This window comes from Haemaphysalis longicornis, unplaced genomic scaffold (assembly GCF_048455015.1).
Source record: "Haemaphysalis longicornis isolate Haplotype H1 unplaced genomic scaffold, Haemaphysalis longicornis Haplotype H1 scaffold_8, whole genome shotgun sequence".
In the NCBI taxonomy this organism is placed as follows: domain Eukaryota; kingdom Metazoa; phylum Arthropoda; class Arachnida; order Ixodida; family Ixodidae; genus Haemaphysalis; species Haemaphysalis longicornis.
In genome coordinates, this window is record NW_027526445.1 from 125322338 (window position 1) to 125339010 (window position 16673).

The window sequence follows — 16673 nt, forward strand, 5'->3', positions numbered from 1 at the left end:
TGGTGCGATTGAGTTTTCGCGGAAAAAGCATCACAAATATGCAAAAGTTCTTCAAGAAAAGTAAAACTAAACAATGAGAGCTTGTGCGTGTTCTTGGCACCATTAGCAGCTCTTTTCGAATTCTTCCCTGAGGTAATTTTTGGGGCGCGCCTGAATTCACTCACGCAGTAAACAAGCTCTTTATTGCCTTTCCATAAATGTGCAGAACATTTATTTTTCTTTACCCTAATGTAGTGGTTCGTTGACTCGAAGGAAGGTGGGGAGGGGGGTTTGCTAGAGCTTGTAAGCGGCGGCTGCTCAATTAGGTACTAAAATGGTAAATGTGGGAGTAAACCAGTAAATGTAACCATAGTTACAAGGGGAGGCGAGATGAAATTATTGTTTCACATCTCTTAGTTGCATTTCGTTCACTTGTTCCGTTCACTTCGTCGTCAACGTCTGGGGAAAGATCTTTCGCCGATCTTTTAGTTTCCGTCTGAATTCATGATAAGCCAGCTCCGAAAACAAAGAAGAACTTCCGAAAATACCCAAGAAACAGTCTGAACAGTAAAGGCAAAAGCAAAATCGCATTGGGCGAATAGATTCGGCTCATTTTGATTGGTGAAACAGCAGGATTTGGCTCATTTTCGATACAGACTACGATCTGCTTACACGCTTTCAGGGCGTTATCTACTATTTTCTTGCCGCCCCTTTTTTAGGGAAAGTTGCCGAGTTTTTCTTGTCACTGCAGTTTTAGCCAATTTAGTTTCGGTTTCTGGATTTGGCTGATTTAAAAAAAAAAAAAAAAAACCCGCCTGAAATGCTCTCCACTTCTCTTCCCGTAGGCAAGGGAGAGTGACTCGGGCGGTGGAGGCTGGGCGGCTTTTTCGCTCAATAAACCATTTTTCCCCATTCAATACCAGAATAATATTTACCCGTAATACTGTTGCGTACTATTGAGCTGTAATACTACTTAATACCATTGATTACCGTAGTGTCTGTACTAGGAAGAAGGGAGGAGGAGAACAGAGTTAGTTGATCAAAACAATGTTGTGGTTGGAGCCACTTCTCTTGTCGTAGAGTTTAAGTATTCCTAGAATCTGTCCGCTGTTCTGGTTTTGGAGACCCGTTTTTGGGTACTCCATTCTGGAGCTAGTCAGCATGCCCCTCCACTGGTGAAGGGTGGGAGATAGGTTGTTTGGTTGTTGGTCGGTGGTGTTATTAGATCAGGCGGTGCTAGATAAAAAAAGATTTGACGGAAATCGCTCAGCCCTGGTACCACCTCTTGTGCCAAGACTATGACTCCCTCATCATTGCTCCGCGTGTTCTGCTTATTCCCAAAAGAAAGGAAGCAAGCCACCAATATATGCGGTATCCAAAGTTCCTTTAGGAAGACGATGTAATACGGCGTGGTGTGCTCGGCTGACAGCTTGGACAGCTTTGGCTGCTTGGATTGCGGGACGACAGAAGGGGCTTGTGCATGCAATCCCACATGTGGTACAAGGTGGCTGGTGTGGGGCAGTAAGTGCAAGTAGTGAAATGTAGAAGTGCGGTGTGTTCTGTGGGGAAAAATGTTGATTTGTATGCGGTTTAATGTACTACATTCTTAGTGGGTGAGATTGGGGTAAGAAAAGAGGACATAAGTCGTGAGAGGTGGGGATGGTGTGGGATGATATTGCAGCGCGGCGGATGAGTTGTATTGCCTGGTTTTGTTTGATATTCTTTTCAAAGAATTCCAGGCGCAGGAGGGCACAGACAGTGGCATTAGCCGGCTCATTTTTTCCGATATCTTGTGTCCCGAAATCGAGACAATGTGAATCTCTGGGAGAGTGACCTATTTTTCAAGATGTGCAAGGTGGGTTGGGATATGAGCCTTCAAGCTGTTGAGAGCAGGCGATTTAAGAGTCGGTGAACGCTGTGAGCTGTTCAGTACGTGTAGCAGCTGCTATGGCCATTTTTTGTCTTAGCACTGTTGTGGTGGGTACAGTGCTATGGCGAAGGGCACTACTAATGAATTTGAGTGATGTTGAAGTGGTCTCGCGTCACCTTGAGAACGGCATTTGCAGCAAAATTTCGTGCTGACGAAATTTTCTGTAACCGAGCAGGGAAGAAAACAAGGGGGTTGTATTTTCTAGTGGATTTTTTAGACGCGCATTCATCAGTGCTCATATCGAAGCTTTGGTTAGAACAAAGTATTTCCTGCCCCGCTTTGATTAGCTTGCTTGCGAAAATATTTTAACTCGAGCATAATTTTTACGGATTTAATAGAAGAGAGTTGGCCGAAGCGTACAATCTTGCGCAGGCAGTTAATCTCTTTAGGCCCAGGAAGTGACAAGTGGCAGGCACAGAAAAGTGTCTCCTAAAGTTGAATAGCTGTAGTGGAATTTTTACTTGAAATCGCCGGCAACTTTCAGCCCACCGATCCCTCCAGTTCCGTTCCCCCATGCAGGATGGAAGTGCTCACGGCCGTCTAACCTGAAAGATGTCGAACTCGAACACGTTGTCGTGGGCCACCAGAGAAAGGCCCACAACGTAGATGAGAAGGGGGACACCCATCCAGACCAGTCCGTAGAAGAGGGCATGGACGACCACGAAGTAGACCGGGACCAGTGGTCCCAGTTTCACCGCCAGGAAGAGCAGAGTGCCGGCCACATGGAAGTGTGGTACCAACTGCGAACAGTGTCACCAGATAATAAAAAATTGCAGTATCACCATGAGTCGTACTACACCGTACACACTAAATACTAAAGTAGCATATGAAGGCCCGAGTTGCATTCGGTTACGAGATCATCCTAAAATAAATGACAATTATTTTCCTTGCAGCGAGTCACGACATTCGTACCGGTGGAGTGATTCGGTGATTGCGAACAACCCGACATACGATTACCGATTACATATGCGTACCGTCAAGTCCCATTCATAAACCCCATGTTTTGAAAACGACGGGTCACGATCACTATAACAATAAGTTAGGTATAATACCATAGTAGCACTCTATAAAAGCAAATAGCAGACGAAATGGTTAAAAAGGAGCCAAATATGACAGGGAAATAGAGTTGCTCCTAATACAACTTTTTCAGAAAGAAACTCAACATGCATTTGCCGGAACATTGGTTCATTGAATGGCAAGATGATGGCACTTGAATTTATGGGTTTCAATCTCAGATGAAATATGCTCTGCATACCTACTGTACTAGATTTTATTTCAAGGAGCAGGTTATGGTAGGACATTACCAATTGCCTTCCCATACATAATGATTTCCTTTCACTGAGTACAGCAAATACAAATTTAGAGTATTGGATTATGAACTAGACTTCCACTAAAAAGACTGCTCTTAACAAACAGCCACAGGATAGATGAAGACCAATAGATATAATCTGTCCGTAAGGAAATTGGAAATTTTTATAAGCACAGAGGGTTAAAAAATTCTGGCAGAAATTACGCTCTGAACCAATGGCATGTAAGAATATTGATCCTGTTCTTTTATACTACAAAATCTCAGAAATCAGAAATTTCGAGCTTTGCGTAACAAAAAAAAAAAAAAGAGCTTCAGGGCAGCGAAAAAATAGTATTTTCTTATAAATCTGTCCTGTGGCGGGTGCGTTTGCTCCTAAAGAGGTAAAAATTGATAGTTTATTACGGAGGTTTAATTGTTGCCCTGTTTAACTAAATATGATTCGGCGATCCGAGGGGATTTTCGTTCTACTCCATTTAATTAAAATCTATTGCCACATTTGGCCTGTAGAAATCCCGAACCGTAAAGCGGAATCGAGGTGGGGTGGAGAGAGCTAAGGAAATCATGGTTTGTTGCTCGTGTTGAGAATTCCCGCGGGCTCTTGGCTATGATGCTCTCAATAGCGATGAAGCTTTGGATTCCTGGACATAACGTACGAAGGTAAGAACGACATATGTTTGCCTGTAGCTTTGCATAAATCTAAATCTATGGCAGAACATCTGTTATTGGATTGTGTGATAATTCTTCATCGAATCACTGTACTCCATATCGCAACGAAAAAACTCCATAATTCACGCGCAGACGCTCATAGGAAGCTCAACAACGAATATTGGACCTGTCTAACGAGGAAGTAGACAGCCGTGTGCAGTGCCAAAGGGTTTCAAAAGTTTTTAGAGCTTGGTATGTTGATTCCGCCTGTTCTTCTGCCGTTCCGTTTAATGTCAAGCGTCGGCACGATCTTTGAAAATGTGGTTCAGGACTTTTTTATTTTTCCTAAGCATAGCGTTAGGGAGACGTGAAAGGTGCGCTGCACTAGCGTTGATCGCACGAGCGTTAGGCCTCCGCTCAGCAAAACGCGGTGCTTGGTGTATTAGTGTGGCCCCTGGTTAATTGCGAGTAGCAGCAATAGCTCTCAGTAATCAATTTGGGGCCCATTTTCCTCCCTGTGGTTGCTTGAAAAGTTTCGTGATTCTGTTCGATCATATTTCCCGGGCGGCATTACCAAGCGCAGCACAGTGGACTGGATCGAGGATATCGAGTCCTCTTAATAAAACCCGACGCGGCATATACAGTAAAAACTCTCGATAAACGGAACTTTTAGGGAACGAAAAAATTAGTGCCATTTAACCGGAGTTCTGTTTACTGCGCGAGATGGGCTATAGTGCAAATTTATCTGCGTACACACTCTTAATACCATTTTATGAAACTCTAAGCACTAAAAGGTAAATCTAGCGATAGTTTTTCAGAAAGCAAGAAAACTACAGGAAATTTAGGCACAACATTCACAAACTTTATTTGGCAACAATTACTGACTGTGCACCAAAATGCGTCAGTATTTTAGGGGCGAAGTCCCTTAGGGGCTGGGGCTGTTGGCGTCTCCTGTCGTCGTAGACGTCGTCGTAATCGTCGTTCGTCTCACGTAGTCATGGTACTAAAACGAAACTCGTTTACGCCTCGCGCTAGAACGTAACGCGTACCAAAAAAAAAAAGCACCGGAACACTCGTTTACACCTCGCGTTGGAGCGCTTTGCGCTTCAAAGAAAAGACTTTTACATCAAAGCTGTATACCTGTAACCCAAACCGTTTTTAACTGCGTTGGCAAAAACGCCAAGGCGCCAAGAATACACTCATACACTGCATCCTTAGCCCCTCATCAGATTTCACGTTAGTAAAGACGGCCGGGGATTTTTTTTTGTTTCAGTCATTGCAACTGAATATTCAGGATCAGGATCGTCAGCAGCTGATGGTCATGGCAATGGGTGTGACAAGAAGTTCCCTTTCAGTTTCGCTTACGCGGTGACGCGGAAATTCTAGTTCCGATTACCGGATATTTTCTTACGTTATGTGAATACAAATCCAACCAATTTACAGGCTTCTGTTCCGTTTAAGCGACAATTCCGTTTAAGCGATGTCTGTTTGTCGAGATTCTAGCGTAAGTTTTCTACATCAAGGCTCTTTGTGTGCAGTCGGCCTTCGACAGTGTTCTGCATGGTGCCATTTTACCGACCTGGAACAAATTGCTGAGGGTAAACTTCAAAGACTGCCTAAGCGGCGGCAACCATTTCAGTGCGAATCGCGACGCAACAACCCTGTGTCCCGATCTAAGAAAGTTTCAAAGGGTGGTTTTACTCGACACGTTCGTGGCAAACGTATCTAAAATTATGAAGCACCTTTCTACCCTAAGGACAAGATATTACGTTACGTAGATGACGTCGCGATGTAGACATACACTCTAAACGGAAAAAAAAAATTGGCCGCGTATCTGCTCCTTTCATTGCAAATGTCGTCAAAAGACGACAGTCTCTGTAGACATTTTCCAAGAAAATGCTCCCCTTTGCTTTCCCGCTCACCTCTCATGCTGCTCCTATACCCTTGCGCTCATCCCAAGGTAAACACACTAAAGTTTTGCTCTAGGCGATTTGAATTTGCCGCGTTCTACTGCTACAGGCCGGGTTCCTCGATGCCAGCGCTGCAGTACGGCGGAGACGCGCGTGAATCGATGCGGCCGACTTCAAGGTTTATAGAACCGCGTGGTCGTGCTCCACGTGCGTTCCAAGCAGAACGTGGAATCAGAGTCCGTCAATGCTTTCCTGGTGGAATCTATAACTCGGGGACAACTTTCTGTGGCAATGGAGCGAAAGCTACGGAGGGAGGCGGAGGGGGAGGCTAACTGCTCTGTGTTACTGCGCGAAGTAGTTCCCAATAAACTGGTTTCGGTTTCAGTTTCGGCGTGACCGATACGCATTTGATACAGTTCATTTCTTCGCATAAGCTCCATAGTTGAGTGCGCTGAACCACGATCACCAAGCATGCAGGCATATTGGCGTCTCCTTCCACACGCTTCATTTGTTTGTAAACATAGGCCAACGTTTTGACTGGACACGGCCCGAGCGTCCGTGAAGTGGAGAACTCAGACCGACTGTGGACTCTGTATCGTTCAGAAAAGAAGTGAATTTTGTAAGCGCTGCAGTTTTGACTGAATGCACCGATCTGTAAACTCTTCTATGGGCAGCAGCACCGGCATGTGCGGCGTACTTACCTAGCGAGAGCAGCATGCACACATGCTTACGCACACGCTCGCTTACACCGGGAAACTGGCTAACCGAACGGATTGCGACAACAGCGGAGAGTCCCGGTTGCATCAGTCTCACTTGGGCGTACACTTTGCAAACCACTCGCTTCGTTTGTTTAGACAGCGAAGCTTTACAAACCCTATGCGGAGAATGAAGTGGCGAGCTGCCGAAAGCAGTCGACAAGAACGCCGTGTTTTGTTTTGTTTTTTTCGGGAAGGAACCATTGCGATGCCAGCGGCGACAGCCGCAACCAAAATTATCCGAAAATGTAAAAAAATGCTCTCTGTTTCATATACTCTGGCTAGCAATTTAGTAGCATTATGACTGCAAGTCTAAAACTTCAGAACTAAATATTCTTGAATTGCTGAGGTTACCGCCACCCAATTATTTTTGTTGAACTACTTCCACGTGCGCAGTGAAAAGGCGTGGTCCGGCTCCGTAGCCTTGACTGCATTGCCACAGAAAGGTGTCCCCGAGTATAGCTAGTGGAACCTTTCGTTGTTCTTATCGCGTGATTTTTTATATGCCGCCAGGAGGTGGCGCGGGCAACAGCAGGCGGTAATTGTCTGCAGTATATGTAGATTATCATTTGCTATCGAAAAACCAAGCACCCATTTTTTAAATAAAGGAACACTGTAGATATCCCTTGTGTACTAATATGCTGTCTTATATTTGCGTAATGCCTTGTTCTTGTTCAGGAAAGTTGACAAGTATGTACATATAAACCGGGCTTATACGTTTACATCTGGCTGCGAGTACGTATATATGACTATTGCGCAATATCTAATCTACTTTGGCCGGGTGGCTGACTCAAGTCACAGACGAACAGACAGAAAGACAGGCATACAGACAGACCTAAATTTCTGGGTTTAGGTAACCCAAGAAAGGCTATCGTCTTTAATACACCAGATAGGCAGTAAATGGCTTGTACTCAAGCTCTCGGAGTTTCACTTACTCCGATAAGAGGGAGTGTTTCTTTATCTCCTTTAAGGAATAGAGTTTTTTCAGGCATTTAGCGGAGTATTTGTTGCTGTCTATTACTCCGTTGACGAGGAGAGTTTCTTTGCACATTTAGCGAACTATTTCATGTCATTCAGAACACGCGTGGAGGACGGCGTAGTTGGGCATTCCGCGGAACATTCCGTTTTCCCCAAAGCTCTACCACGGAGAAGAGTGTTTTTGAATGTACAGCGAAATAGTATTTTGTGTTTAACAGAACCCCGCTGAGCTGGGCGCCATCGAGACCTGCAACGAACACATAACAGAATTTTATTATAGACTTCAAAGAACAAAATAGGTATTTATTTAACGTCCACGAATGGGCACGTCAACTTGGCAGTAGAACAAAATATTTGCATTAAAAGCTCACCTGTTACTCAAACATCAACTTAAATCCATCATCAATCCCTGGAACGTACATCAGACATGGTAGAAAATATACGGAGCTACCAGCCGCGCGGTGGCTCAGTGGTGTTGTGCTACTGAGCCCAAGGATGCCTGTTTGGTCGTGGCCACGGTGGGTGTTTTTCTGATGGACGCGGAAAAAATGCTCGTGTGGCAATATTTCCGCGCACACTAACGACCCCCAGGAGGTCAAAATCTCCCTATTACGGCGCTTCTCGTCGTCATGGTAGCTTGGGCTCGCTGAAACCACCCAAAATATTTTATATGCAGCTCCGAAAAGGACCATCACATATGCACTTATTATCCCAACTCATTACCACAAATTACATAGAAAATAACTAGACGATGTAAAGAGGAAGTTAGATCTACGCCCTGTTTAAACCAAGTGGGTTTTGTAAAACAGAACCAAATTGGAAATCATCCCCATATTAGGCGATTACCATCAATACCAAGCTTGTAACACAGTTTATAAGAATGAGATGAGTAGCCACCTTAGAAAAAAACACTACAGAAAAGCCACGTCACCCACATACGATGTCTCCTATACAAAAAAAAAAACAAAAACCGAGGGACTCACAAAAGAAAAAAATCCGATATTGAGTCATGAGGAAAATGTAAAAATATCCCGATGGCCGAAGAGAAGAAAGGGAAATCTGACTTCGGGAATGTAAACAAAATGACGACATCGGAATACGTCTAGGAACTTGCGTAAAGTACACATGTTTTTGGCGCCAGTCGACTAGCTATGAGTCCGTAGGGCCTCCTCTTTTTAACCTCTTTCCCTACATCGGGGGAGGGCGGGAGGGGGGGGGGGGGGGCGTGCCTCGGTGTGCACTTGTATGACGTTCCTAAAAGTCCCTAGACAACGGTGGGGCTATTTTCTCCCAGCTTGATGGGCGGAGAAAAGGGTGACATCTGCTTGATGCACCCCCTTCGCGGCGTGTTTAGGGTGCATTTAGAACTTTTCTGGCAGTGCAACCTCGGGGATGTAGTTGGAGGAGTTTAGGCTGAGAAAAATTAGTAAATATGTATAACTATATACTTTGTACAATCATTTGCTGTTTAAAAAAGGACATGTGACCTAAACATCGCAAACGATGGGGCTATTGCACAAAAGACTAGCGTCTCTTTGACTGACCTTTCTCTATAGTTTGAAGCAAACTGCAATGCCTGAAATATTTATTTATATAAAAAAATGAGATTATGGGGGTTTAGGGTTTCATTCAACAAATGATTGCAGCCAGACATAAACACGTTATCTTTCCCGCCACGACATCTGCACCACAGGCCACTATGGTTGCATCTTTAAATCAAAATTGATATTCCAGGCTCTGAAAAAACTTCACGGCGTAGCTGATTACATTAAGTAAGCTCATACCGAAGTGTAAAGTATAGGACAAAAAGCCTGCCTACCACTTTCGACATCCACCAGACTGTGTAGAAAGATTGGTTTGCTTTCACAGCGCGGTACTTTTATGCGTCCACGAGGCCAACGCTGGTTGTTGTTCCGATATAGGCACTTTAAGTACCCTGCTCATGCTCCCACACTGCATCAATGTCAAGCGAACGCGGCGCCACACAACACTTCGGGAACACAGTTGGTTGATCTTGCTGATACAGTCCTTTCTTGTATGCCTTTTAAGTGGCAAGGCCGGCACTCCTTGAAAAATGCACGCAACCGGCCACGCTTTCCATGTCGGAGCTCGCTGTATCCCTGCACGTGCACCGGGAGCAGCGGTCATCTTGAAGACTTCCCTCTAGTTTGCGCCGAGATCTTGCGAGAGGCTATAGTTCTTTGATTCCGCTCATAGACGGAGGTTTATGTGCTTAACTTTGTTCCGGTTGGAGTAAGGCTATGTTATTAAATCGTATTTACACCATCACATGGGTGACGTAGCTTCTAGGTGTAGACTGCTTTATACACTTGGCAGTACGGAGAAAACGTTGTACTGCGGGAGGATTTTCCGGAACATTGACCCAATGGAACTTCCAATCCGGCTTGCTTGGGTCGAAGCACCCTAGGGGGTCCGGGTGTCGGCGACTCCTGTCGTCGTAGTTGTTTCATGTTGTCACGGTATTAAAACACCGCTACACTAGTTTTTCAACGTCTCACGCTATAACGCTTCGTGGTTCTAAGACACAAGACTTTTACAGCAAAGGTTTTTATACACCTTTTTTTATACCTATACTTTCATACCTCTACCCCCCAACGGTTTTATCCGCGTGAAGCGAAAACGCCAAAGAGCCAAGAATGCACTTTTACACTGAATGCTTCGCACCTTCCCAGGTTTCACTTTAGTTGAGGTGCCCCGAGATTTCAGTGGGGAACCCCTTAGGGGCTCGGGATGTCGGCGGCTCCTGTCGTCGTCATCGTCGTTTCATGTCGCGGTACTAAAACACCGATACACTAGTTTTCAACGCCTCGCTCTAGAACGTTTCATTTCCGTGGGCAAAAAACGCCTATTAAAAGAGCACACCGCAACACTCGTTTTCCAACGCCTCACGCTAGAACGCTTCATGCTTCGAAGACACAAGACTTTTGCAGCGAAGCTGTCCTATACCGCAACGGTTTTATCTCCGTGGGCAAAAACCCAAAGACGCCAAGAATACACTCATGGGCTGCATGCTTCGCCCCTCCCCAGGTTTCACATTAGTTAAGATGACACTGGATTTTTTCATTTACTGTGTAGTAACTTCCCATATGTTCCCGATATCTGCGACAATGTGTGTGATGACCTTGGACGTAGTGTACACACGCGTACAATACCTCAGGGATACCCAAAACGCCGAAGAAATGCGAGGATTTCAAGAGCACCCACCGCCGAATGTCAGCTAAGGTCCTTCTGCTGTACTATTCGTCCTGTTAGTGCGACACATGGCGATGCACACAGGATAACACCTACTTGAGCATTAAAGATAGCCCTTATAAGGGTAGGCCACATACGGGTGGTCTAGATAAAATCACCCCTCAACAGGGGTCTGTTTAAAATGAGAAACTAGTGACTGGAAACTCCATTTAGGCTTATGTGAGCAACAGCGATGTGTTCGGAGAAATGTTGCTCGACCGTAAAAGTTCCAAAAATGCTACCAGAAAGCCTTGCCGAATTGAAGATTATGGAAACTCAAATTTGGCAGGCGGAAGAGCCGAGTGCATCACCGCCCTCGAAATTTCGAACCCCGACCCAGCCGATAGTGCTTACCCAAGGAAGGGTACATGACAGGAGCCGGCCGGTCACGGTGTATGCAAGGAGCCACTGCCAGGCTAATACAATGAACCACCTCCCATCTCTCCACTCAGGCTCGTTGTTATCCTGCACCGGAGAAGGAAAAAGGGATTATACTGCACACATACAACTAAATATATAGACAAACACACGCAAACACACAGATATGTAAATCAAAGATGCAGCCCTTAGTGCCAGGGCTATTCCAATACTTGAAGATAAGGTAATCGTCATTTTTTGGGGAGGATACAGGGTTGAAGAAATTAAAGTCGAGGAAAAATCCCCCATCGCCATATATATATATATATCTTTATATGTATTGACTCATTGATTGTAGGGTTTAACGCGCCGACGGAACGCACGGGATTAGGCGCGCCGTAGTGGAGGGCTCCGGATTAATTCTGACCACCAGGGTATCTTTAACATGCGTCGAAATCTCGTACACACGGGCGTTTTTGCTTTTCGCCTCCATCAGAAAAGCGACCGCCACAGCCGGAAATCGAACCCGCGACCTATATATATATATTTATATATATATATATATATATATATATATATATATATATATATATATATATATATATATATATATATATATATATATATATATATATATATATATATATATATATATATTATATTTTATTGCAGCGAGAGTAATGGTCCCTTGATACCACCAGGTTATGTGCCGTGCGCAGGCATCAGCCATGTAGACAATTATTCCTGTCAGCCGAAGAAGAAGCCCCGTGGAAGGCGCTTTTGCGCGTGAGATCGGCCATCACCTGGACGCTCAAATCTACGGTCGTCTCACCTTTCGCATGTAAATAAATCGCCTGAACCCTGTACATGAGCCTCGGCTATCTCCCGTACAAGTTGTGGAGGTCAAGGGTTTCGATTCAACCCTGGAGCTTCGTAACCGGACGCTGTCCCCGCTGTCCCACGAGCCAAGCCAGTCTCCCGCTGCGGCGTCGGGCGCAGCTGTGATCTGCTCTCGCTCGTTGAGACAGCGGGACCCCGCCATGTTCAGCGGCCTGGATGACAGTGATGTCGAAGAGTGGCTGTCATCCTACGAGATCGGGAGTACGCACAAACAGTGGGACGATAAAGCCAAACTGTTTCACATCTAATTCTATCATACCGAGCTCGCCAAGCAGTGGTAGGGCAATAATGCACCGGGCATTACTACCTGGTCTGAGTTCCGCACCCGCTTTGCTGGAACGTTCAGCCGCCCTGCTGTACGCAAGCTCCGCGCCGAGCAACGATTGCGTGTGCGAAGCCAGCGAGCTGGTGAGATGTTTACCAGCTATATTGAAGACGTGATTGACTTGTGTAAGCGCGTCGACCCGCTGATGACGGAAGCCGATAAGGTCAAGCACACACTAAAAGGAGTGGACGATGACACCTTCCAAGTGCTTCTGGCCAAGGACCCCCAGACGCTCATGCCGGCGTTCTGAAGACGTACGAGCGACTGCGCTTACCGCACTATTGGCGCGGCATGTACAACTTCGTGCGCAAGTACGTCCGCTCGTGTACAGAATGTCAACGTGACGAATCGCCGCCATCTCGATTGACCGGCCAGTCGCAGCCTCTACCCTGTCCAGCAAGGCCTTTCGAGCGCGTCGGCATCGACATGCATGGCCCACTGCCTATCACGTCCGCCGGAAACCGATGTATTATAGTAGCTGTGGAGCACCTGACCCAATACGCGGAAACTGCATCGCTACAGCTACCTGTTGCGACAGCTCGGGACATCGCCTCCGTTCTTCTGCACCACTTTGTCCTCCGCCACGGGGCCCCTCGGGAACTTTTCAGTGACTGAGGACGGGTGTTCTTATCCGACGCTAACGAAGGCCTACTAACTGAATGCCATATTGCTCACCGCACCACTACTTTCTACCACCCGCTAACAAATGGTCTCACAGAACCCTTTAATCGTATACCTTGGTGACATGCTCTCTATGTATGTGTCATCCTACCAATCTAACTGGGACCTTGTGTTGCCCTTTGTCACGTTCACTTACAATACGGCGAGGCAGACCACCACGGGGTTCTCACCATTTTTCTTGTTGTACGGACGTGAGCCGTTCTACACTATTGACAACATTCTCCCCTACAATCCCCATGCCACTGAATTTACACAGGTTTCGGAGCTCGCCAGCCACGCCGAAGAATGACTTCAAATGACCCGCTCGTTAACCTTGGCTGATCAACAGCTTCAGAAACATCGTTCTGAAGACTCTACCAAAGCCCCGACATATGACTCCGGCTCACTTGTGTGGCTTTGGGTCCCCTGCCCAACCACTGGTCTCTCTCCGAAGTTAGTATCCAAGTGTCATGGACCGTACCGCGTTGTTGAGCGCACATCGCCGGTCAACTACCTCGTCGAACCAACCACGTCGACCTCGGATCTTCATCGGCGCGGACGTGATATCCTCCACGTGCAACGGTTGAAGACTTTCTACGACCCTTTAGTTCCGTCGTCACCTTAGCCGAGTCACCAGGATGGCTCCTTTTCGACGGGGGACGAATGCTGCGAGAATAATGGGCCAATACTGCCATCACGGTACGTGCCGTGCGCAGGCATCAGCCATGTGGACAAGTAGTCCTACTACCCGTGAGCGTATGCACAGACGCCGGTGTCAGCCGATGAAGCAGTACCGCAGAAGGCGCTTGCGCGCGTCAGATTGGCCATATATATATATATATATATATATATATATATATATATATATATATATATATATATATATATATATATATATATATATATATATATATATATATATATATATATATATATATATATATATATATATATATATATATATATATATATATATATAAGGTTTGGAAATGAGGGGCTCGTTAGGAAAATACAGAAAGAAATGCTGCCGGCAGTCTACAACACTAAAGAAGGCATAGGGGAATGGTTAGACATTTTTTTTACCGTTAGTGGCGTTACATTATTTTTATTTTTATTATTAATTACGTGAGAAAGAAAGAAAGAAAAACACGCGCCCAGAGTGGGGACCGAACCCACGCCTTTCGATTAGATCTCGAATGCCTTACCAATTTGGCTATCTGGGCGACTGTGTTCTCCTTCGCTTTCTGGGGTATTTATATTTACTACAACTGTATCTGACGCTTGAGGGTGGTAGGCAGCGCCACTCAGACTACACGGGGAGAAGGGGACCTTCTTTCTAACCCCCGGGGCGTGACGCGAACGTCTACAGCCTGTCATAAGCGGGTAACTGGCGGGAAACCCTCGTATACTACCGTGGCATCAAGGCTGCCAGAACCGAGGCCCTCTCTAAGCTTTCGCAAGTTAATAGAGTTTGGAAATGAGGGGCTCGTTAGGAAAATACAGAAAGAAATGCCGGCAGTCTACAACACCAAAGAAGGCATAGGGGAATGTTTAGACATTTTTTTTTACCGTTAGTGACGTTACATTATTTTTATTTTTATTATTAATTACGTGAGAAAGAAAGAAAGAAAAACACGCGCCCAGAGTGAGGACCGAACCCACGCCTTTCGATTAGATCTCGAATGCCTAACCCAATTCGGCTATCTGGGCGACTGTGTTCTCCTTCGCTTTCTGGGGTATTTATATTTACTACAACTGTATCTGACGCTTGAGGGTGGTAGCCAGCGCCACTCAGACTACACGGGGAGAAGGGGACCTTCTTTCTAACCCCCGGGGCGTGACGCGAACGTCTACAGCCTGTCATAAGCGGGTAACTGGCGGGAAACCCTCGTATGCTACCTTGGCATCAAGGCTGCCAGAACCGAGGCCCTCGCTAAGCTTTCGCAAGTTAATAGGGTTTGTAAATGAGGGTCTCGTTAGGAAAATACAGAAAGAAATGCCGGCAGTCTACAACACCAAAGAAGGCATAGGGGAATGGTTAGACATTTTTTTTACCGTTAGTGGCGTTACATTATTTTTATTTTTATTGTTAATTACGTGAGAAAGAAAGAAAGAAAAACACGCGCCCAGAGTGGGGACCGAACCCACGCCTTTCGATTAGATCTCGAATGCCTAACCCAATTCGGCTATCTGGGCGACTGTGTTCTCCTTCGCTTTCTGGGGTATTTATATTTACTACAACTGTATCTGACGCTTGAGGGTGGTAGCCAGCGCCACTCAGACTACAGGGTTATGGGTTACGGATTCAAGCGAATGGTTAAAACACTGAAGCCATCAGAATGCTTCAATAAAGTTTATTTCGAGCGACCAGATTTATCTCTGAAGTTGCCAATAGACACCAAGGAAAGAGAAGTCAATCAGATTAGAATGATTCAGGCGCTCGTCCTACGTAGGGTGGTCTACGTAGCACCATTCCTGTCACTCAAGACAGACAAAGGAACAAAGATCAAAAGTATGATTGGAAAAGTATACCAAGAAGCCCTAGGCATTCCCATAACAACGCCGAGCAGGAAATCCGAGGTGTCAGGAATGCAAAATTCACTCAGAGATGATTGAAGTCCAACGAATCTTCTAATTGGGGCTACTCAGCAAAAGCTAGACTGGAAGATGCGTACTGAGATTCCCAAACATTGGGTGTGATTCGCAACAAGAGAATAAAATAAAATTCTCCCTGAAGCACGAGTACATATGCACATTACCAAGAGCGCACCAAAGAAAGAGCCAGAGCTGTTTACAAAAGCATTGAAAAAACCAAGGATACATCGACTCTGCTGACAACTGAGACAACACGCACGTGGCAATAACAGCGGTTAACCAGCAAGGCCACCTCATGACAGCAAGCTCAGTTCACGCAAGCAGACCTGAGACTAAGGCGGAAGCTGCCATTGCCATGGCTTTAGCATAAACCCAAGAGATTCATATGACTCCAAGACGGCAGTCAGAAACTTCGCGAGAAGGCGCATATGAACTGAAGCGCTGAAAATACTAATGGATACAGAGGAGCAAGCCTGAGAAGAGCAGGAATAATATAAGCACCGGCTGACACAGCCCTACCCGGCTCCGGCACTGAGGATGTTCACAACCTAGTTCGAGGACTAACTGGCTAAGCTACGGTAAGAAGACCGAAAGAGCAGTCCTTGCCCAGAAGAACCGGCAGTGAACGCAGGGCCACTAACAGAAATATCGTAGAAAATTGTCGATTGCTAAATCGGAGGCTAAAATATCCAGCGGTAGACAAAACAGTTGACGTCAAAACATCAGTTGCATCGTGACTACTACGGACAGGGATGCACTCCAACCCAGGTACTGTACAGTCACTACTATCCAGAAATGTACAACGATGGATGTAAAAACTGCTCAGGAAAGGTTGACCTGGACTCAGCTGGGCCTGCCCTGCTATCATCACCGCGGATAAAATTACAATATTGATAACGACAATGTAGAAGTAGGGGGTGGTACTGCTCAGCTCGTACGCCGAATGTCCGTCTTGGGCTGTCCAAATAGCCGAAGCCACTGGCATCGAGCACGGGCTCCTGGCGGATGGCTGAAGATGGAGGGAAGGGACTTCTAGCCTACGCCACCCGTGGCCCCATCCTGGGCAAATAATAAAGCT

At 45.9% G+C, this 16673-nt stretch overlaps 1 protein-coding gene across 1 annotated transcript in view; it reads right to left on the reverse strand.

Moving 5' to 3' along the window:
* The window catches only part of LOC144149949 (protein-cysteine N-palmitoyltransferase Rasp-like), a 74622-nt gene that overhangs the window by 40676 nt on the left and 17273 nt on the right, over nt 1-16673 (reverse strand). Inside the window, exons 4-5 of the mRNA XM_077681697.1 lie at nt 11113-11223; nt 2455-2649 (exon numbers count right to left, since the gene is read on the reverse strand). Coding sequence (XP_077537823.1) covers nt 2455-2649; nt 11113-11223 — 306 coding nt within the window. The remainder of the gene's footprint in view (nt 1-2454; nt 2650-11112; nt 11224-16673) is intronic.